Consider the following 20,783-nt stretch of genomic DNA (forward strand, 5'->3'; position numbering starts at 1 on the left):
CCCCTCCCCGGCGCCGTGCAAGGGGTCCAAGCCCCCAGGGGAAGGGGGCTCTCTGCAGCCCGGTGCAATGGGGGGGTCCAGGTCCCCGGGGGGGGGCGCTCTCCCACCCCTCCCCGGCGCCGTGCAAGGGGGAGAGGGGTCCCGGCCTCCGGGGGGAGGGGACTCTCCCAGGCGCCGTGCAAGGGGGGGGTCTGCTCTCCTCCCCCCGGGCAATGCGGGTCCCCACTCACCATCTCCGCGCAGGACCAGCCTCTCTACTCCCCGCCGTCAGCTGACGGGCCGGGCGCCCCTCTTATCCCCGCCCTTCGGACCGCCCATTGGCCCGCGGAGCTGTCCGTCCCCGCCCGCTCAGCGCCCCGCGCTGCCATTGGCCCAGGCCGCTCCGCGTGGGGCCGGGGTCTGAGGGCTGGGCCACCACCGCTTCCTCGCCCCGCCCGCTCATAGGGATGAGCTGATGAATATTCATGAGGCACGTGCTGCCGGAGGCGCCGCGGGCGACGCCCCCGCGCGCGTGACCGCCCACCGCAGGGGCTGATGGGAGCCCGGGCCAACGGCCGCCTGCCGCAGGGGCTCATGGGAGTCTAGCTAAGTGGCGGGGCGGCACCTGCCTCGGGGGTTCATGGGAGTCTTGCTAACGGAGGACACTTCCCCTAAGGGCTCATGGGAGTTTCGCTAAGGGAGGGGTGGGAAGAACCGCCTGCCCCAGGGGCTCATGGGAGTCTTGCTAAGGGGGGGGTGGAACCGCCTGCCGCAGGGGCTCATGGGAGTCTTGCTAAAGGGGGAGGGCAGGTGCAGCTCTGCCCCAGGGGCTCATGGGAGTCTAGCTAAAGGGGGCATTCAACACCCAGCCCTGGGGGTCCAGGCCGTTGCCTCAGCAGCTGATGGGAGCCTGCTCCGCGCATGACAGGGACAAGCCCAGCTCCTTTCACCCCCCGCCCAGGTCCCCCCATCTACTTGGGGGAGGCAGAGGGTAAAGGTCACCTTTGCTGTGCCATGGGAAGGGGAAGCTTGTATCCCTATGGGACAGTAGCTTTAGGACCCCATCACCCTCTTCCCAGCCCCCTTCCCCCCAGTACTATAGCCCCCCCCAAAACTAACAATCTTCCCCTTTCTAGCCTCCCCCGGGCTGAAGGGCAGTGCCACAGGGCAGCCCCCCCCCGAGCTGAAGGGAGCCCCTAGGGCTGCTCACTCCCTTGGGCTGAGGGGTGGCCCCCCATCCTCCCTCCCAGCAGCTCCCGCAGCCTGGAGGAGGATGCCTACAGGAGGGGTCTAGCTTACCCCCCTTCAGGCCACAGCAGGGCACCCCTACCTGGACCCCACTGCCCTGAGGGGGGGCAGGAGAACCCCCATAGCTGCTACCCAAGCAGGGGTCTGGCTCTGAGGGCTCTGCCTTAGGGGATCCTGGGAGTCTGACTGAGGTATGGCTGCTCCAGGGGGCTGATGGGAGGTGCCCCCCAGACAAGAATGACTGCTCACCAGCCATGGTTCAGGCCTTTATTAACCCCCCTCTGTCTCCCCCCCACACCCTGGCTAGGGGTATCCATCTCCCCGCTGCAGCCAGGGCAGCCGCGCCCGCAGCAGCAGCAGGCAGCCCAGGATGCTGAGAGCCGCCAGCAACGTGACCCCCAGCGCCACGTACACCAGCGTGGTGACCCAGAAAGCGAAGAGGTAGAGGATTTGGTGGCAGAAGTTCGGATTGTGGGGGTCCTTGTACTCTGGGGGGTAGATGGAGTAGACCCAGACATTACCTGGTGGGGGGAAGAGACTGAGGTCAGAGGTCAAGGCTGGCTGGGGAGGGGGCCCCAAACTCAGGTAACCAGATGTCCCAATTTTATAGGGACAGCCCCCATTTGGGGGTCTCATATAGGCTCCTATTACCCCCAGTCCTGTCATCCTACCCCAAACCCAGCCAAAGGGAGCTGCTGCCAGGTCAGGAAGGGGCAAACCCAGCCAGGGGGAGAGGACCAACCCAAAGGGGGCACAGAAACCCTCCCCAGCTAACCCTCCCGGCCCTGCCCCAAGGCAGGGCGTGGGGAGCCAGTGCCCTAGCCTTAAAGCCAAGTAGCACAGCCCTTGGGGAAGGGGGCAGTGAGAGCCAAGTGGGGCTCACCCCCCGGGATAAAGGAGGGGTACCAGGGGGCGCTCACCAGTGATGAACCACGCGAAGAGGAAGAGCAGGAAAAGCGCTCTCCAGCCGCGGGCACCAGGGCTCAGCTGCGGGGGGTCCGTCCCATCACCACAGGGCAGGCAGCTGAGCAGCAGGAACAGCAGGACCATGCTGCCCCCCACCAGCAGGTAATAGGGCAGGAGGTGCTGGCAGGGGCACTGGCCCAGGTACAGGGCTCCTGGCATGGGGAGAGAGGGGGGTCAGTGCCCAGGCCAGGCCCTGCCCATGGGGGCCCCCCACAGGGTCGGGTCAGCGCCGGACACTCACCGATGACGATGCTGGCAATGGGCAGCACCGAGGCCACCACCTTCCCCAGGACTGGAAGAGAGAGACCCAGGTTAGGGGCAGGCGAGGGGAAGGGTGGAGGTCAGCGAGCCCCCAGGGGCCCCACACTTACAGCTCAGGGCAGGGTGCACAGGGGACTCCGCAGTGCCTGGCAGGAGAGGGGCCCTGCTGCCATCTGGGTCCTCAGCCATGTCCCGGGGTCCGGGCAGCGGGAGCTGGGGGCACAGAGCGGGTTAGAGCTGGGGTGCCCCTCACTCCCGACCCACAGCCCCTGCTAGCCCAGTCAGTGCCCCTCACTCCCGACCCACAGCCCCCGCTAGCCCAGCCCTGCCAGTGCCCCTCACTCCCGACCCACAGCCCCCGCTAGCCCTGTCATGTCCCCTGCCAGTGCCCCTCACTCCCGACCCGCAGCCCCCGCTAGCCCAGCCCTGCCAGTTCCCCTCACTCCCGACCCATAGCCCCCGCTAGCCCAGCCCTGCCAGTGCCCCTCACTCCTGACCCACAGCCCCCGCTAGCCCAGCCCTGTCCCCTGCCAGCGCCCCTCACTCCCGACCCATAGCCCCCGCTAGCCCAGCCCTGCCAGTTCCCCTCACTCCCGACCCATAGCCCCTGCTAGCCCAGCCCTGCCAGTGCCCCTCACTCCTGACCCAGAGCCCCTGCTAGCCCAGCCCTGCCAGTGCCCCTCACTCCCGACCCAGAGCCCCCGCTAGCCCAGCTGTGGTCCCCCCAGCCCTGTCAGTGCTGCTCACTCCTGACCCACAGCCCCTGTTAGCCCAGCCCTTTCCCCTGCCAGCTTTCCCAGTGCCCCTCACTCCTGACCCACAGCCCCCCCACTAGCCCAGCCCTGTCCCTTGCCAGCACCCCTCACTCCCAATCCACAGCCCCCGCTAGCCCAGCCCTGCCAGTGCCCCTCACTCTGGACCCCTGCTAGCCCAGCCCTGTCCCCTGCCAGCGCTTCTCCCAACCCATAGGCCCCACTAGCCCAGCCCTGCCCCCCCACCAGCCCTCCCAGTGCCCCTCACTCCCAACCCACAGCCCCTGCTAGCCCAGCCCTAGGCTCCCCCAGCCCTGCCAGTGCCCCTCACTCCCACCCCCTGCCAGCCCAATAATGAGCTGGGACTTGCTCCCACACAATTCCTACCTTCAGTCTGTCTTTCAGCCCCCTTCCTTGGGACTGGCCTTTTATAGCCCCCTAGCCCCACCCCTTAAGGTAAAGCAGGGCCCCTCTCCCACTCCTTATAAGGACATTTCCCGGGTGATGTCCAGGGGTGCCCCACCTTAGCCCAGCTGAAACCACTCAAGGAGGAGCCTGATTTCAAATTGGTTTTATGAGTGAGAAGCTGGATTGGGAGCCAGGTCTCCTGGGTTCTCTCCCGGGCTCTGGGAGGGAAGTGGGGGCTGGGAGCCAGGACTCCTGGGTTCTCTCCCCAGCTCTAGGAGGGGAGTGGGGGCTGGTGGTTAGAGCAGCGAGCTGGATGGTAGATGTCACAATCTCAGCTGTATCTTGGGAACTTCCTGCTGCTATTTTTTTGTGAGCTGGGCAGATAAAACAACTTCCTGTAATAACAGCAGCTAAAGTCATGGGGTTTGGAGGGACGAGGCCTGTCCCCTCTGGGGGGCGCCAGCTCCCACTGGCCCCAGGGCAGGGACTGGCTGGCTCAGGGGGGCAGGGAATGGGGCAGGGGCCTGTCCCCTCTAGGGGACGCCGGCTCCCACCCAGCCCCAGGGCAGGGACTGGCTGGCTCAGGGGGGCAGGGAATGGGGCAGGGGCCTGTCTGCTCTAGGAGGCCCCGTCTCTGTTCTGGGCCCATGGCGGAAGTCGCCACGTGTGGAATGAGTCTGTCTGATCTCAGCCCAGCTCATCACTCCCCACCCCCAGCACTAAATCACCCCACACCCACCATCAGCCCCAGCAGGGTGTGAGGGCCCAGGAGTCCCCATAGACTGAGCCCTCCTCTGCTGGGGTGCCTGGCCTGGGGACTGGTCACCTACCCTCTGGGGGGGCCTCTGGCAGCTGTGACTCCCCGGGGGGCTCCAGGGAGAGAAACGGGCTGAGAACGTTTCCACTCGGTCCCTGCAGTGTGAGCCAGTGGCCAAACCACAGCAGTGAACAGCTGATCAGAGTCTGACTTCCTGCCCCATGTCACAGGGGGGCTGCGGGCACCAGCGCCAGCGGAGCTGGGGGGGCAGAGCCCAGGGCTGGGCTGGCAGGGGCTGTGGGTTGGGAGTGAGGGGCACTGGCTGAGCTGGTGGGGGGCAGGGCTGGGCTAGCGGGGGCTGTGGGTCGGGAGTGAGGGGCACTGGCTGAGCTGGTGGAGGGCAGGGCTGGGCTAGCGGGGGCTGCATATAAAAGAGGAAGGAGATGAGACGGAGCAGAACCATATATAATATTTAGGCTGGACCTGGAACAACCGCTTCCTCAAGCTCGTCACCCCGCCTTCCTAACTACGCTACAACATTGATGACATTCATCGTGGACCATGGGAAGGAGAAGACTAAAAAGAATTCCACACGATTTCACAACAACTTCCACCCACATCAACCCAGCTCGACCAATCACACGGGAGGTCCAACCTTTCCAACTACCACCCTACGAGTGGCAAACTAAGCGATGGTCATTAATCCACTATACGAAAACCGGCCCGGACACTCATGAATCCATCTCGGCAAAACGACTCCATTTCTACACAGCTGCAGCGTACACCCATCCTGGCCTAACCCCAAGACACTAGACCGAAACACTTACAACTCCCACCCAAAGAGGCATTCTCACTAAACTAATACCCCAGGAAGAATTAGGAAACAGATAAACAAGAGCAGACGGTTACGCACTCTAGCAAGACAAACCCCAGAAGAAACAACAGAACCAGGCCATCTAATAACAGGCCCCAGCTAAAACATCCAACGATAATCAGGGATCTACAACCCATTCTGGGACATGACCAACATTATCACAGTTTCCTTGGAGTGGCGAGGCCGCCTCGCCACAGACAAAATGCCAAGAACCTAACGTATTCTCACCAGCAACTCCAGCACACTGCACCATAGATGAAACCCAGCTTCAGGAACACAATCCAAGCAACAAACTCGATGCCAAACAATCGCACCACATATACAGCCAGCGACACATATAGGACCAACCAGAATCAGCCATAACATCACTGTTCCATTCAATGCACGCACACACACAATGTAACTAACCCATCAATGCCACAATAGCCTCTCTCATTCACATGCCAACACTGACAGCATACGCCGATAAGGATATGGACACAAATCACGATATCAGGAATCAAATTCAAAACCTTCAGAGGACTTCAACCCTGGCACCCAATAGCATATTAAGGTGGCCACTGCCAGGAAAAACTTCAGGACCAGACGGCAAGAGAACATCGCTGAGCTCAGTTCATTTCAAATGTAGACACCATCAAGCTCGTGGACTAAACAAAGATGGTAGAATGGCTTGCATTACAGAAAGTGTTCTCCCTTGGTTCACACCCTACGCTAGAACATGGGCACACCGCTCCCTGATGAAGTCTAACCAGATATCTCTAGCTTGGCTGCACAATATATACCTAGCCCCTGGAATTCCACTACTGCACACTGACGAGTGGTATTCCCCACTCGACACAAGCTCAACGCCCTTAGGCTCAAAACTTGTTAGTTACTATAAGGTGGCCAAGGATTCTCTGCTGAGCTTATCAACAGATCAAACACGCGTAATCCTCCGATACTGAAAACTCATTAAAATTCCCCAAAAAAAAAGTTGAATTAGCAAATTTTGCGTAAAATGGCTAAAAAAACATCTAAAGTGGTATCGCTAAAACTAAATGTTGCCATTTAAATTCAAAACAGTGTTTTGTTTTGAAAAATTCCAGATTTTTTTAAAAAGAAATTTTTAAAGTGTGAAAAACTACCCACAATGAAAAAGGTCAAGCAAACAACTCCCGCCCCGTGGATTTTTTGGTTCAATCCAAATAAAAAAATCGTTACTGCTCTGTTCAGTCACAGGGGCAGTTATCGTCAGGACTGTGACAGCTGACTGCCTTTCGTCTTCTTACATGGAGAAAGACCTCGTTTCTGGATGTTTAATCTCTGGAGAAGTATCCCAGCCTCTGCCCATCCAAGAACCCTGAATGCTCCATCCGTGGTTATCACCTGTCTGTGTCTCTCTGAACCCAGATACAAAATGCCCCAGAGAGAGACTAGGAGAAAATGGGTGATGTCCAGGGGTGCCCACCTTAGCCCAGCTGAAACCACTCAAGGAGGAGCCTGATTTCAAATTGGTTTATGAGTGAGAAGCTGGATTGGGAGCCAGGTCTCCTGGGTTCTCTCCCGGGTCTGGAGGGAAGTGGGCGGCTGGGAGCAGGACTCCTGGGTTCTCTCCCCAGCTCTAGCGAGGGAGTGGGGGCTGGTGGTTAGAGCAGCGAGCTGGATGGTAGATGGTCACAATCTCAGCTGTATCTTGGGAACTTCCTGCTGCTATTTTTTTTGTGAGCTGGGCAGATAAAACAACTTCTGTAATAACAGCAGCTAAAGTCATGGGTTTGGAGGGACGAGGCCTGTCCCTCTGGGGCGCCAGCTCCCACTGGCCCAGGGCAGGGACTGGCTGGCTCAGGGGCAGGAATGGGCAGGGCCTGTCTGCTCTAGGAGGCCCCGTCTCTGTTCTGGGCCCATGGCGGAAGTCGCACGTGTGGAATGGAGTCTGTCTGATCTCAGCCCAGCTCATCACTCCCCACCCCCAGCACTAAATCACCCACACCCACCATCAGCCCCAGCAGGGTGTGAGGGCCCAGGAGTCCCCAAGACTGAGCCCTCCTCTGCTGGGGTGCCTGGCCTGGGGACTGGTCACCTACCCTCTGGGGGGCCTCTGGCAGCTGTGACTCCCCGGGGCTCCAGGGAGAGAAACGGGCTGAGAACGTTTCCACTGGTCCTGCAGTGTGAGCCAGTGGCCAAACCACAGCAGTGAACAGCTGATCAGAGTCTGACTTCCTGCCCCATGTCACAGGGGGTGCTGCGGGCACCAGCGCCAAGCGGACTGGGGGGGCAGAGCCAGGCTGGGCTGGCAGGGCTGTGGGTTGGAGTGAGGCACTGGCTGAGCTGGTGGGGGCAGGCTGGCTAGCGGGGGCTGTGGTCGGAGTGAGGGGCACTGGCTGAGCTGGTGGAGGGCAGGGCTGGGCTAGCGGGGGCTGCAGGTCGGAGTCGAGGGGCAACCGGCAGAGCTGGGGGGGGCAGGGCTGGGTAGCGGGGGGCTGTGGGGTCGGGAGTGAGGGGCACCGGCAGAGCTGGGGGGGCTGCAGGTTGGAGTGAGGACACCGCAGAGCTGGGGGGGGCAGGCTGGGCTAGCGGGGCTGTGGGTCGGGAGTGAGGGGCCCCCAGACAGGGGCCGCGGAGGCGTAGAAAACCGGCCGTGTCGTGGCTCGGACGCGTTTGGGCCCCCCCCCCCGTGATGCCCTGTGACAATCCCAGACAATGAGACAGGTAGGTTTGTCCAGAGCAGAGGCCGCAGTTCCCGCGCATCTGCCCCCCCGCAGAGATCCCCCTGGCCCTCGGGTTTATTCAGGGTGGCTGGTACACGGGGTGGGGGGTGCTTGGTGCGTTGCACGGGGCGCCACTGTGTAAGCCTCTGCGTCCCTCGTGATCCAGGCGAGCTGTCCCGGTATGCCTGGTTCCTGGGCGTAGACAGCAGGAGGGTTCCGGAGGGGGTGGGGTGTTGTGCTGAGGCTCTCAGGTCACTCTTGTGGCAGGCTCTCTCGACTCCAGTGCTGGGGTTTGCTGAAACGGAGAACAAAGGGGTGAAACTCCCCAGGGGAGCCCCTATGGAAGCCTCTTTCCTGCCCTCTCCCTCCCGTGGCCGTGGAGATGCGTGCTGGCCTGGGATGGGCGCAGGCTGTTTGTAAGGGATCCCCGGTACGGAGATGCGGCTGGCTCTGGGATTGGGCGTCAGCTGTTTGTAAGGAATCCGGTGCGGAAGTGCGGCTGCTTGTGGGTGGGGCGCAGCTGTTTTGTACAGTTGGATCTCCCGTACGGAGATGCGGCTGACTCTGGGTGGGGCGCAGGCCGTTTGTACAGGATCCCGTGGCGGTGATGCTGGCTGGCTCTGGGGTGGGCGCAGCTGTTTTGTACGGGGATCCCCGGTGCGGAAGCGGCTGGCTCTGGGGTGGGTGGCAGGTGTTTTGTACAGGAACCTCGCCAGTGCGGAGATGGCGGCTGGCTCTGCGGTGGGCGCCGAGGCTGTTTTGTACAGGGATCCCGAGTGCCGTGAGATGCGGCTGCTCTGGGGGGGCGAGGCATGTTTGTACAGGAGATCCCCGGTGCGGAGATGTGGCTGGCTCTGGGGTGTGTGTGGGTCTTTTGTACAGGGACCATGTCGCCGGCGGAGACTGCGGCTGGTCTCCTGTGGTGTGGGGGGTCTGTTGTACAGGGACCCACTGCGGTGCGGAGAGCAGCTCGGCTCTGGGGGGGGGGGGCGAGGCTGTTTGTACAAGGGACCCCTCGCCGTTTGTGCGAGATGCGGTGGCTCTGGTGTGGGCTCAGCTGTTTGTACAGGGATCCCCGGTGCAGAGATGTGCGTGGCTCTGGGGGGCGCAGCTTGTTGTACAGGGACCCCTCACCGGAGTGGAGATGCAGCTTGGCTCTGGGTGGGGCGGCGAGCTGTGTTTGTTACAAGGGATCCCCGGTGCGGATGATGCGGCTGGCTCTGGGTGGGACGCAGGCTGTTTGGTACAGGGTCCCCGGTGCGGAGATGTGGCTGGCTCTGGGGTGGGGCGCCAGGCTGTTTGTACCAGATCCCCGGTGCGGAAGATGACGCTGGCTCTGGGGGGCGGGCGCAGGTGTTTGTACAGTGGATCCCTGGATGCAGAGCATATGCGGCTGGCTGCTTGGGTGGCGCAGGTGTTGTACAGGGATCCCAGTGCGGAGATGCGGCTGCTTGGGGTGGGGCAGGCCTGTTTGTACAGGGATCCGATGCGGAGCATGTGGCTGGCTCTGGGGGGCACGTGTCGGGTACCCAGCAGAGCGGTGTGGGGTGTGTACAGGGATCCCAGTGCGAGTGACGGCTGGCTTGGCGTGGGGTCGCAGCTGTTGTACGGGATCCCGTGCGGAGATGCGGCTGGCTGGGGTGGGGCGCCGCTATTCAGTAAAACAGATCCCGGATGCGGGTGCGATCACGCATGCACTCCGGGTGCGGGGCTGCGGCGCGCTGTGAGGGTCTGACCTCTGGGGGCCCTCGTCGCAACTGTTTTCTCAGCTTGCACGTCCCACAGACGGCGCGAAGAGGCCGTTCAGACACCTGCACCCCGCAGAGCAGCAGCTCCATCAGTCGTCGCATACCCTACCACGCACCGGAGAAGAGCGATCCGTTCGAACTCGCGCACACGCACGGAGCGGGTTCACAACGGTCTCCCACGTACGAGGTGTACAGCGTGATAGGTGCATCGCCAGAGAAGCAGAGCAAGGGTGGCAACAAGTGCCCCCGGGCCTGCGTGCGCCTCAACCCGAACCCGCCGTCCCCCAGCTCTGCAGAGCCTGCATACGAGCCCACTGAGCATGATACCCCCAGCTCTATCCAGCAGCTCCGACCTGAGCCACAGCCCCCCGGCTCGTCCGAAGCCCCCTCTGACCCTGACACAGCCCCCCGGCTCTCCAGAGCCCCGACCCTGGCCACGGCCCTCCGGCTCTGCCAGAGCCCCTCGACCCTGAGCCACCGCATAGCGCCCCCGGCTCTCGGCCAGAGCCCCGAGCCGAGCCATGGCCCCCCGGCTCTGCCAGACCCCCGACCTCAGCCACCAGCCCCCCGGCTCTGCCAGAGCCCGCCGCACCCTGGCCACGGGCCCCGGCTCTGCCAGAGCCCCCTGAACCCTGAGCCACGCCCCCGGCTCTGCGAGGCCCTCGACCCTAGAGCCCGGCCCGCGCTCTGCCAGAGCCCCGCGACCCTGAGCCTGATACCTCCCAGCTCTGGCAGAGCCCTTCGACCACTGAGCCAACCAGCCCCCTGGCTCTGCCAGACCCCGCGACCCTGACCTGAATACCCCCCCAGCCTGCCAGATGCCCTTCCAGCCTGAGCCCCAGCCACCCTGGCGTGCCAATCCCTGCGATCCCCTGAGTGGATACCCCCCCAGCTCTGCCAGAGCCTTCGACCCTGAAGCCACCAGGCCCCCGACTCTGCCAGAGCCCCTCGACCCTAGACCACCAGCCCCCCGGCTCTGCAGATCCCCTCGACCCTGAGCTGATACACCCCCCCCCAGCTCTGCCATGAGCCCTTGACCCTGAGCCACCGGCCGCCCCGGCTCTGCCCAGATCCCTCTCGACCCCCGAGCTGCTGCCCCCCAAGCTCTGCCGGAAGCCCTTCAACCCTGAGCACGCAGCCCTGGCTCTTCTGCAGATACCCCTCGCCCTGCATCTGATCACCTCCCAGCTCTGCAGAGGCCTTCGACCTCTGGAGCCACCCGGCCCCCAGCTCTGCCAGATCCCCATCGACCGTGGCCACCGCCCGCTCCGCTCTGCCAGTAGCCCTTCGGAGCCCCGAGCCACCGGCCTCCACGGCTCTGCAGATCCCCATTCGACCCCGAGCCAACGCGGCCCCCACACGGCTCTGCCAGATCCCCTCGACCCCAGCCACCGGCCCCCGTGGCTCTGCCGAGCCCTTCGACCCTGATCCACCACCCCCCGCTCTGCAGAGCCCCTGAGCCCCGAGCTGCTGCCCCCCAGCTCTGCCAGAGCCTTCGATCCCGTAGCCACCGGCCCCGGCTCTACACAGAGCCCTCGACCCGAGCCAGCCGCCTCCCGGCGTCTGCCAGAGCCCCTCGACCCGAGCCATCAGCCGGACCCCGGCATCTGCCGGCCCCCCATCGACCCCGACACCGGCCCCCGCCTCTGCCGAGCCCTTCGACCCTGAGCCACCGGCCCCCCGGGCTCTGCCGGAGCCCTTCGACCCACCGAGCTGAATACCCACCCCGGTCTTGCCGGAGCCCTTCCGACTGATCCACCGGCCACACCACGATACGCTCTCGCGGCCCCTCGACCCTGAGCCACTGGCCCCAGCTCTGCAAGATCCCCTCACCCGAGCTGCGCCACCCCGGCTCTGCGCGGCAGTCCTTCAACCTGAGCCAACCAGCCCCCGCTCTGCCAATATCCCCCTCGACCACTGAGCTGATTCCCCCCCACAGCTCTGCAGAGCCTTCACCCTGAGCACCAGCCCCCAGCTCTGCAGAGGCCCCTCGACCCTAGAGCCACCATCCCCCCAAGCTCTACTCAGAGCCTCCTCGACCCTGAGCCACCGGCCCCCCGCTCTGCCAGGGCCCCTCGACCCTGAGCCACCGGCCCCCCCAGCTCTGTCCAGAGCCTTGAGCCCCGAGCTGCTGCCCCCCGGCTCTGCCAAGGAGTCCTTCAACCCTTGAGCCACCGCCCCCCGGCTGTCTGCCATATCCCTCGACCCTGAGCTTGTACCCCCCCACAGCTCTTTGGCACGGAGCCTCGACCTGAGCCACCTAGCCTAGACTGCTACCAGAGTCCCCACATGCCGAAGACCCTGAGCCACCGGCCCCCGCGCTCTGCCCAGAGCCCCCTCGATCGCTGACCACCGGCCCCCCAGCTCTTACAGAGCCCTTTGACCCCGAGCTGCTGCCCCCCGCCGGCTCTGCTGGCGAGCCCTTCAACCCTGAGCCACCAGCCCCACGTGCTCTGCCATATCCCTCGACCTCTGACGCTCGTAACCCCCACAGCTCTGCCAGAGCCCTTCGACCTGACCACCGGGACCGCCACTCTTGCAGAGCCCGTTCGACCCGAGCCAGCCAGCCCCCCGCTTGCCAAGCCCCTCGATCCTGGCCGTCCTCGGAGTGAGGGGCACCGGCAGAGCTAGGGGGCAGGGCTGGGCTAGCGGGGGCTGGTCGCCGGTCGGGACGTGAGGGGCACCGGCAGAGCTGGGGGGGCTGCAGGTGGGATAGGACACCGCAGAGCTGGGGGGCAGGCTGGGCTAGCGGGGCTGTGGGTCGGGAGTGAGGCCCCCAGACATGGGGGCCGCGGAGGCGTAGAAACAGGCCGCGTGTCGTGGCTCGGACGCGTTTGGGACCCCCCCCCCCGTGATGCCCTGTGACAATCCCAGACAATGAGACAGGTAGGTTTGTCCAGAGCAGAGGCCGCAGTTCCCCGCTCTGCCCCCCGCAGAGATCCCCGGCCCTGGGTTTATTCAGGGTGTGCTGGTACACGGGTGGGGGGTGCTTGGTGCTTGCACGCGGGCGCCACTGTTGTAAGCTCTGCGTCCCTCGTGATCCAGGCAGAGCTGTCCCGGTATGCCTGGGTTCCTGGGCGTAGACAGCAGGAGGGTTCCGGAGGGGGTGGGGTGTTGTGCTGAGGTCCTCAGGTCACTCTTGATGGCGGCTCTCTCGATCTCAGTGCTGCGGTTTGCTGGAAACGGAGAACCAAAGGGTGTGAAATCACTCCCCCAGGGGAGCCCCTATGGAGCCTCTTTCCTCCCTCTCCCTGCCCGTGGCGTGAGATTGCGCTGGCCTGGGATGGGGGCAGGCTGTTTGTAGAGGGAATCCCCGGTACGGAGATGCGGCTGGCTCTGGGGATGTGGGCGTCAGCTGTTTGTACAGGAATCCCGGTGCGGAAGTGCGCGTGCTTGGGGTGGGGCGCAGGCTGTTTTGTACAGGATCCCCGTACGGGAGATGTCGGCTGGCACTCTGGGTGGGCGCAGGCCTGTTTGTACAGGATCCCCGTGGCGGAGATGCGGCTGGCTCTGGGGTGGGCGCAGCTGTTTGTACAGGGGATCCCCGGTCGGATGAGCGGCTGGCTCTGGGGTGGGTGCAGGTGTTTTGTACAGGAACCTCGCCAGTGCGGAATGGCGGCTGGCTCTGGGTGGGGCGGCAGGCTGTTTTGTACAGGGGATCCCGAGTGCCGTGAGATGCGGCTGGCTCTGGGGTGGGCAGCATGGTTTTGTACAGGAGATCCCCGGTGCGGAGATGTGGCTGCTCTGGGGTGTGTGGGGCAATTTTGTACAGGGACCTGTCGCCGGGCGGAGATGCGGCTGGCTCCTGGGTGTGGGGGTCTGTTGTACAGGGACCCCATGCGGTGCGGAGATGCAGCTCGGCTCTGGGGGGGGGGGCGCAGGCTGTTTGTACAGGGACCCCTCGCCGTGTGCAGAGATGCCGCTGGGCTCTGGGTGGGTCTCACTTGTTTGTACAGGGATCCCCGTGCAGGAGATGTGCGTGCTCTGGGGTGCGCACGCTGTTGTCAGGGACCTCCTCACCGGAGTGGAGATGCAGCTGGCTCTGGGGTGGGGCGCGCGAGCTTGTTTGTTACAAGGGATCCCCGGTGCGGATGATGGCGGTGGCTCTGGGTGGGCACGGCAGGCTGTTGGTACAGGGAATCCCCGTCGGAGATGTGGCTCGGCCTGGGGTGGGGCGCCAGGCTGTTTGTACCAGATCCCCGGTGCGGAGATGACGCTGGCTCTGGGGGGCGGGGCCAAGCTGTTGACAGTGGATCCCTGGTGCAGAGATGCGGCTGGCTGCTTGGGTGGGCGCAGGCTGTTTGTACAGGGATCCCAGTGCGGAGATGCGGCTGCTTGGGGTGGGGGCAGGCCTGTTTGTAACAGGGATCCCCGAGTGCGGAGAGCTGGCTGGCTCTGGGTGGGGCGCAGGCGTTTGTACAGGTGATCCCAGTGCGGAAAGATGACGGGTGCTGAGTGGGGCGAGGCTGTGTGTAGGGATCAGTGCGAGTGCGGCTGGCTCTGGGTGTGGGTGCAGCTGTGACAGGATCCCGTCGTGCGGAGATGCGGCTGGCCTCTGGGTGGGGCTCGCCGCTTCAAGATACGTTGTGAGGTCCGATACCATCGACCCTGGGGGCCGCTCGCGCTTGACTAGCTGCTTTTCTGTTGACGTCCCACACGAGCGGCGCAGAGGCGTCAACACCTGCACCCCGCAGAGCAGCAGCTCCATCAGGTCGCATACCCTAGCCACCACCGGAGAAGAGGATCCGTTCGAACTCGCGCATCACGAGCGGGCGGGTTACACGCCCCACGTCGGGACGAGCGTTTACCGAGCTACGCTGACACACGAGGACACTCCGCAAAGAGGGCTGCCGGTGCCCACACCCGGCTGGTGCGCCTCAAACCCGACCCGCCGTCCCCAGCTACTGCCAGAGCCTGTCGACCCACTGAGTGTAACACCCAGCCTATCGCCAGAGCCTCGACCCTGAGCACAAGCCCCCCCGGCTTCTCTGCAAGCCCCTCGACCTGACCACCGCCCCCCCGGCTTGCCAGAGCCCTCGACCCTGAGGACCACGCCTCCGGCTCTGCCAGAGCCCCTCGACCCTGAGCACCGATAGCGCCCCCGGCCTCTGCCAAGCCCTCGAGCCTGAGCCATGCCCCCCGGCTCTCCAGAGCCCCTCGACCTAGCACCAGCCCCCCGGCTCTGCAGAGCCCCTCGCACCCTGAGCCAGGCGCCCCGGCTCTGCCAGAGCCCCTCTGAACCCTTGAGCCACGGGCCCCCGGCTCTGCGGGCCCTCGACCCTAGAGCACACGGCGCCGGCTCTGCCAGAGCCCCGCGACCGCTGACCTGATACCCTCCCAGCTCTGGCAGAGCCCTTCGACCACTGAGCCAACCAGCCCCCTGGCTCTGCCAGACCGTCGACCCTGACCTGATACCCCCCCAGCCTGCCAGAGCCCTTCCGAGCCTGAGCCACCGCCCGCCTGGCTGCCAATCCCTGCGATCCCCGAGTGGAACCCCCCCCAGCTCTGCCAGAGCCCTTCGACCCTGAGCCACCAGGCCCCCCGACTTGCCGAGAGCCCCTCGACCTGAGCCACCAGCCCCCGGCTTCTGCAGATCCCCTCGACCTGCTACTGATACCCCCCCCCCAGCTCTGCCAGAGCCTTACCCTAGAGCCACCGCCGCCCCGGCTCTGCCAGATCCCTCTCGACCCGAGCTGCTGCCCCCCAAGCTCTGCCGGAGCCCTTCAACCCTGAGCCACCAGCCCTGGCTCTCTGCAGTATCCCTCGCCCTGATCTGATTACCTCCCAGCTCTGCAGAGGCCTTCGACCCTTGACCACACGCGCCCCCAGCTCTGCCAGATCCCCATCGACCGTGAGCCACCGCCCCCACCGCTCTGCCAGAGCCCTTCGGACCCCGAGCCAGCCGCTCCCGGCTCTGCCAGATCCCATTCGACCCCGAGCCACCGGCCCCACACGGCTCGCCAGACCCCTCGACCCCCAGCCACCGGCCCCCTGGCTCTGCCGAGACCTTCGACCGACCACCAGCCCCCCGGCTCTGCCAGAGCCACCTGAGCCCCGAGTGCTGCCCCCCAGCTCTGCCAGCAGCCTTCGATACCGAGCCACCGGCCCCCGGGCTCTAACAGAGCCCCTCGACCGAGCAGCCGCCTCCCGCTCTGCCAGAGCCCCTCGACCCCGAGCCATGCCGGACCCCCGGCATCTGCCGCCCCCTCGACCCGACACCGGCCCCCGCTCTGCCGAGCCCTCTCGACCCTGAGCCACCGGCCCCCCGGGCGTCTGCTCGGAGCCTTCACCCACCGAGCTGATACCCACCCCCCGGTTGCCGAGAGCCCTTCGACGTGAGCCTACCTAGGCACATCTCTCGAACGCTCTGCGCGCCCCTCGACCCTGAGCCACTGGGCCCAGCTCTGCCAGATCCCCTCACCCCGAGCTGCTGCCCCGCCCGGCTCTGCGCGGAGTCCCTTCAACCTGAGCCAACCAGCCCCCGCTCTGCCATAATCCACCTCGACCCTGAGCTGATTCCCCCCCACAGCTCTGCCAGAGGCACTTCGACCCTGAGCAACCAGCCCCCAGCTCTGCCAGGAGCCCCTCGACCCTAGAGCCACCATTCCCCCCAAGCTCCTACTCAGAGCCTCCTCGACCCTGAGCCACCGGCCCCCCGGCTCTGCCAGGGCCCCTCGACCTGACCACCGGCCCCCCAGCTTCTGTCCAGAGCCCTTGACCCCGAGCTGCTGCCCCCCGGCTCTGCCAGGAGCTCCTTCAACCCTTGAGCCACCAGCCCGCCCGCGTCTGCCATATCCCTCGACCCTGAGCTTGGTACCCCCCCACAGCTCTTATGCACGAGCCTCGACCCTGAGGCCACCAGCCCAGACTGCATACCAGAAGCCCCCATGACAAGATCGACCCTGAGCCACCGGCCCCCGGCTCTGCCCAGAGCCCCCTCGATCGCTGACCACCGGCCCCCCAGCTCTTACCAGAGCCCTTTGACCCCGAGCTGCTGCCCCCCCGGCCTCTGCCCGGAGCCCTTCAACCCTGAGGCGCCAAGCCCCCGAGCTCTGCCATATCCCCTCGATCCCGTGAGCTTACACCCCCACAGCTCTGCCAGAGCCCTTCGACTGCCACCGGGACCGCCACTCTATGCAGAGCCCGCTTCGACCCGAGCCTAGCCAGCCCCCCCGCTTGGCCAAGCCCCTCGACCCTGAGCACCGGCCCCCGGCTCTGCCAGACGCCCTTTGACCCTGAGCCACGGCCCCCCTCTTCCGGAGCCCTCGACCCTAGAGCCACCAGTCCCCCCACCCCGCTGCTCCCTTGGCTCTGTTGGTGTCCCCCCTGCCCGCTGCCCCCTGGCTCTGCCAGTGCCCCCCACCCGCGTGCCACCCTGGCGTCCCACCTGAGCTCCTTGTCGGTGCTGCGGAAGGGCTGTGCCATGTGCCCAGCTGCCGTTGCCCTCCCGCACCTGGCACAGGGCCCGTGCACCGAGCCCCAGGGCGGAGGACGCTCACGGCGTAGACAGAGCCGCCCACCCCAACCAGGGCGAAGAGGATGGACAGAACATCTCGCGGGAGGGGGGACCCCGTTAGTGCTGGGGTCAGATGCGAGGGGACTCCTCTACGGCTGGGGGACCCTGCTAGTGCCATCGGGGAGCGTGGAGCAAAGACCTCTCGTTCAGGTGGATGGGTGAATAGAGCCTCTCAGCCTACCGAGCTCATAGTAGGGAGAAGACTTGGTGGGGCGCTTGGGCGCTACGGCGGTCCACTCACCTCCCACGAGCGCTCTGTTTCGCCGGCAGGCCCGTTGCTGCGGGACTGGTCGCTCTGGACTGTGATCGGCGGGGATCAGGCTCTGGGAAGAGTTGAGTCAGTGGGGGGAGCCCAGCCCCGGAGCTCACCATCGGCAGTGCCCTCCCAGAACAAGGCCCCCCAGGGGTACAGCACCTCGGGGGTGAGCACATGCCGTGTCCCGTCCGCTACAGTACAGGCTGCCCGCTCGCGGAGCAGGCACGCAAGGTGCAACGTGCTGCATGGTCGCCAGGAGCCAGAGCCCATTCCTCAGGCGCGGTGCCGACGAGTCCAGTCCTGTCCTGGCCGTCCCCGAGGCGGCCAACGACTTCCCTGATCGGACATCAGCGCCCCACTGGTGGTGGGCGGACAGCGGGCCTGTAGTTATACACCCGGGGGTGCCCCGGTAGGCCCCGACACCCGCGCCATGCCCCCTGGACGTTTGGCTCCCAGGCACAGACCTGGCACCAGCCATGGCTCCCCCAGCAAAACAGCACTCGTTGCATCTCTCGGCTGCTAGCGGTCAGCGACAGCCCGGAGAGGAATGGGAGCGTTTGCTCACTGCGCAGGTGGTTCGTCAGTCGATGGGGCTTGTTATTGTAGTGAGCTTCTCACTTGTCGTTGCAGAGGGGTTAAGAGGTCTAGGCTGGCAGATGCTGCGCTGGATCAGCGTAGAGTTCCCTCGGGGGGGTGTTATCTGTAGCGGTCATCGATTGCGGTAAAGGCCGGGCTGGCAGACTGTACGAGCCCAGGTGACGTTTTTATGCAGGTCCCTCCGGGGGGCTCTATTTTAGGGCTCTCCTTGCCAGCCACTCGTAAGAGGTTACCTCGGGCTCTGTTAGGGACAGACACATGGAGCCTGCCATAGTGGGGGCCCTGCGGGGGGAGGGGCGTGGTATTGTAGGGTCTTTCATGCGTATACCGATGGGTGCAGCTTGGGAGAAGAGAGCGGCGTTGCTGTGTCGAGGTCTGGTGCAGAGCTGGGCCTGGCGGCGGCGGTAGCGGTCCACGAGGCCGCGGTGTAGAGTGACGGTCCTTCATTAGGGATAAGGTGTCGATTCGCGTCGTTACGGTAAGAGGGTCGGCACAGTTCTGACTAGGGCAAGAGGTGCCTTCCGCGTCAACTGGTTAAGGAAGCTTCTGCCGCCCCCTGCTCTGTTAGTTGCGCTGAACGGAGGTTCCCTCGGGGAGAGAGGTGCGAGTCTGGTTATCTATTCCAACAGTAGTGTATTCATGTCCTCCTGTCGGTCTAACCAGCGACACGCAGGGGCTGCGCCGGGGATGTCTAATGGTGACAGCGAGTGCCCGGAGGGGGCTCCCGGCCCGCAGGAGGGGAGCCCTGGCCCTCCTTAAATCACCAGACATACTGGGAAGACGGACCGGCGGCGTTGTGCGATAGCTAGCGGGTGCTCATTGCCGGCTCTTGCGGTACCCATACCGGAACATTCGTAAGAGGCCGGCTGGGCAGAGCTGGCAGCTCGTAGTCCCTCGGGAGGTGATTTATGTGTTAGGTCTCAATCTCTCTTCTTTTTCCCTGAGCCACCGGCCCCCCGGCTCTGCCAGAGCCCTTTGACCCTGAGCCACCGGCCCCCCCCTCCCCGGAGCCCCTCGACCCTGAGCCACCAGCCCCCCACCCCGCTGCTCCCTGGCTCTGTTGGTTCCCCCCTGCCCCGCTGCCCCCTGGCTCTGCCAGTGCCCCCCACCCCGCCACTCCCTGCCGTCCCACCTGAGCTCCTTGTCGGTGCTGCGGAAGGGCTGTGCCCATGTGCCCAGGCTGCCGTTGCCCTCCCGCACCTGGCACAGGGGCCCGTTCACCAGCCCCAGGGCGGAGACGCTCACGGCGTAGACAGAGCCGGCCACCCCCACCAGGGCGAAGAGGATGGACAGGAACATCTCGGGGAGGGGGGACCCCGTTAGTGCTGGGGTCAGATGCGGAGGGGACTCCTCTACGGCTGGGGGGACCCTGCTAGTGCCATCGGAGGAGCGTGGGAGCAAAGACCCTCTTGGGGATGGGGGAAGAGCCTCAGCTCCCAGCAGTGGGGAGAGACTGGGGGGTGCTTGGGGGCTACAGGGGGTCACTCACCCCACAGCGCTTCCCGCAGCAGCCCTGCTGGCTGGTCGCCTGGATGTGGATCGCGGGGATCAGGATCTGGGGAGAGAGTGAGTCAGTGGGGGGGAGCCCAGCCCCGGGCTCACCATGGCACCGCCCCCGACAAGGCCCCCCAGGTACAGCACCTCGGGGGTGAGCAGCCGGCCCCCGCCCTGCACGTACTGGGTGTCCCAGTCGGGGAAGCAGAGCAGCAGGTGCAGATGATGCAGGTCAGGCCAAGGAGCCAGAGCCCCACGCCCACCACCCGGGAGCACTTCCCTGTGCACATCGCGCCCACTGGTGGGCGGACAGCGGGGCCTGGGAGTTATACACCCGGGGGTGCCCTGGGTAGCCCCGACACCCGCCATGCCCGCTGGAGTTTGCTCCCAGGGCACAGACGCCTGGCACCCAGCCTGGGGTGAGCGGAGGGTCGCAGCTCGGGAGGAGGGGTTTGCACTGAGGGTGTGTTTGTTAGCATGGGGGGTTGTTATTGTAGGGTCTCATTGCGGTAAGAGGCCAGGCTGGGCAGACTGGGCAGCGTAGGGGGAGTGGGGGCTCGAGGGTTAGAGCGGCGGGGGGGGGTTGGGAGCCAGGACTTCCTGGGTTCATCTCCCCTGCTCTGGGAGGGGGATGGTGGATTTGGTGGGTCAGAGCAGGTGGGGCTGGGAGCCAGGACTCCTGGTTCTTCTCCTGGCTGCTGGAGGGGAGTTGGGGGCTCGGGGGTTAGAAGCCGCGGGCGGGGGGGTTGGGAGCCAGGACTCCTGGGTTCTCTCCCTCTTGGCGCCTGGTTGCCCTTAGGCGACTGGTGGTGGTGATTTGCGATAGAGGAACGTGGCCACAAGCCCCCTGATGTCTCCTCTGCCCTGGGGCGTCCCCGAAGGTTACGTTGCCCCCAGCCCCGAACCCGAGAGCCGGGGCATGGAGCTGCTTGGCGGCGGCGGGGGCGGTACAGAGCCCCCGTAATGCTGGAGTCCCAGTTCCCATCCAACGCCTGAGACCCATACATAACGACTCGGCCCCGAGGACCCCTTTCACGTCTGCCCAGCCCAGCCTTCTATACCACAATGAGGACCGTACAATAAACAAACCCCCTCCCCCAAGGGGAACCCTACGCTGCCCAGTCTGCACCAGCCCAGCTTGCCTTACCACAATGAGACCCTACAATAACACCCACCCAAGGGCCCTACGCTAGCCCAGTCTGCCTAGCCAGCCTCTTACCGCAACTGAGACCCTACAAAA

General features: G+C 64.9%; 2 protein-coding genes and 1 pseudogene across 2 annotated transcripts in view; all 3 read right to left on the bottom strand.

The window, feature by feature from the left end:
- The window catches only part of LAMTOR4 (late endosomal/lysosomal adaptor, MAPK and MTOR activator 4), a 2,574-nt gene extending 2,273 nt beyond the window's left edge, over window positions 1-301 (bottom strand). Inside the window, exon 1 of the mRNA XM_032766825.2 lies at window positions 231-301. Within this exon, the coding sequence (XP_032622716.1) occupies window positions 231-233 (3 nt within the window). The 5' untranslated portion in view covers window positions 234-301. The remainder of the gene's footprint in view (window positions 1-230) is intronic.
- A 1,191-nt stretch (window positions 302-1,492) lies between these two features.
- LOC116817062 (transmembrane protein 272-like) lies at window positions 1,493-4,676 on the bottom strand. Its single transcript, XM_032766822.2, has 5 exons — window positions 4,445-4,676; window positions 2,565-2,667; window positions 2,435-2,485; window positions 2,148-2,345; window positions 1,493-1,748 (listed from the first exon to the last, which is right to left on the bottom strand). The coding sequence occupies exons 2-5, from the start codon at window positions 2,641-2,643 to the stop codon at window positions 1,531-1,533; spliced, it is 546 nt and encodes a 181-aa protein (XP_032622713.1). The 5' UTR covers window positions 2,644-2,667; window positions 4,445-4,676; the 3' UTR covers window positions 1,493-1,530.
- A 13,689-nt stretch (window positions 4,677-18,365) lies between these two features.
- LOC116817071 (transmembrane 4 L6 family member 1-like) lies at window positions 18,366-20,101 on the bottom strand (annotated as a pseudogene).
- Between the last annotated feature and the right edge of the window lie 682 nt (window positions 20,102-20,783).

Source organism: Chelonoidis abingdonii, chromosome 11 (genome assembly GCF_003597395.2).
Source record: "Chelonoidis abingdonii isolate Lonesome George chromosome 11, CheloAbing_2.0, whole genome shotgun sequence".
Lineage (NCBI taxonomy): Eukaryota > Metazoa > Chordata > Testudines > Testudinidae > Chelonoidis > Chelonoidis abingdonii.

Excerpts from the sequence above, each read along its gene's own strand:
- LOC116817062 (XM_032766822.2), bottom strand. The coding sequence starts at position 2,643 with ATGGCTGAGGACCCAGATGGCAGCAGGGCCCCTCTCCTGCCAGGCACT. Across the intron at positions 2,346-2,434 it reads CATTGCCAGCATCGTCATCG|GAGCCCTGTACCTGGGCCAG; the intron begins GTGAGTGTCCGG and ends TCCCCATGCCAG. Across the intron at positions 1,749-2,147 it reads CTTCGCGTGGTTCATCACTG|GTAATGTCTGGGTCTACTCC; the intron begins GTGAGCGCCCCC and ends TCCCCCCACCAG.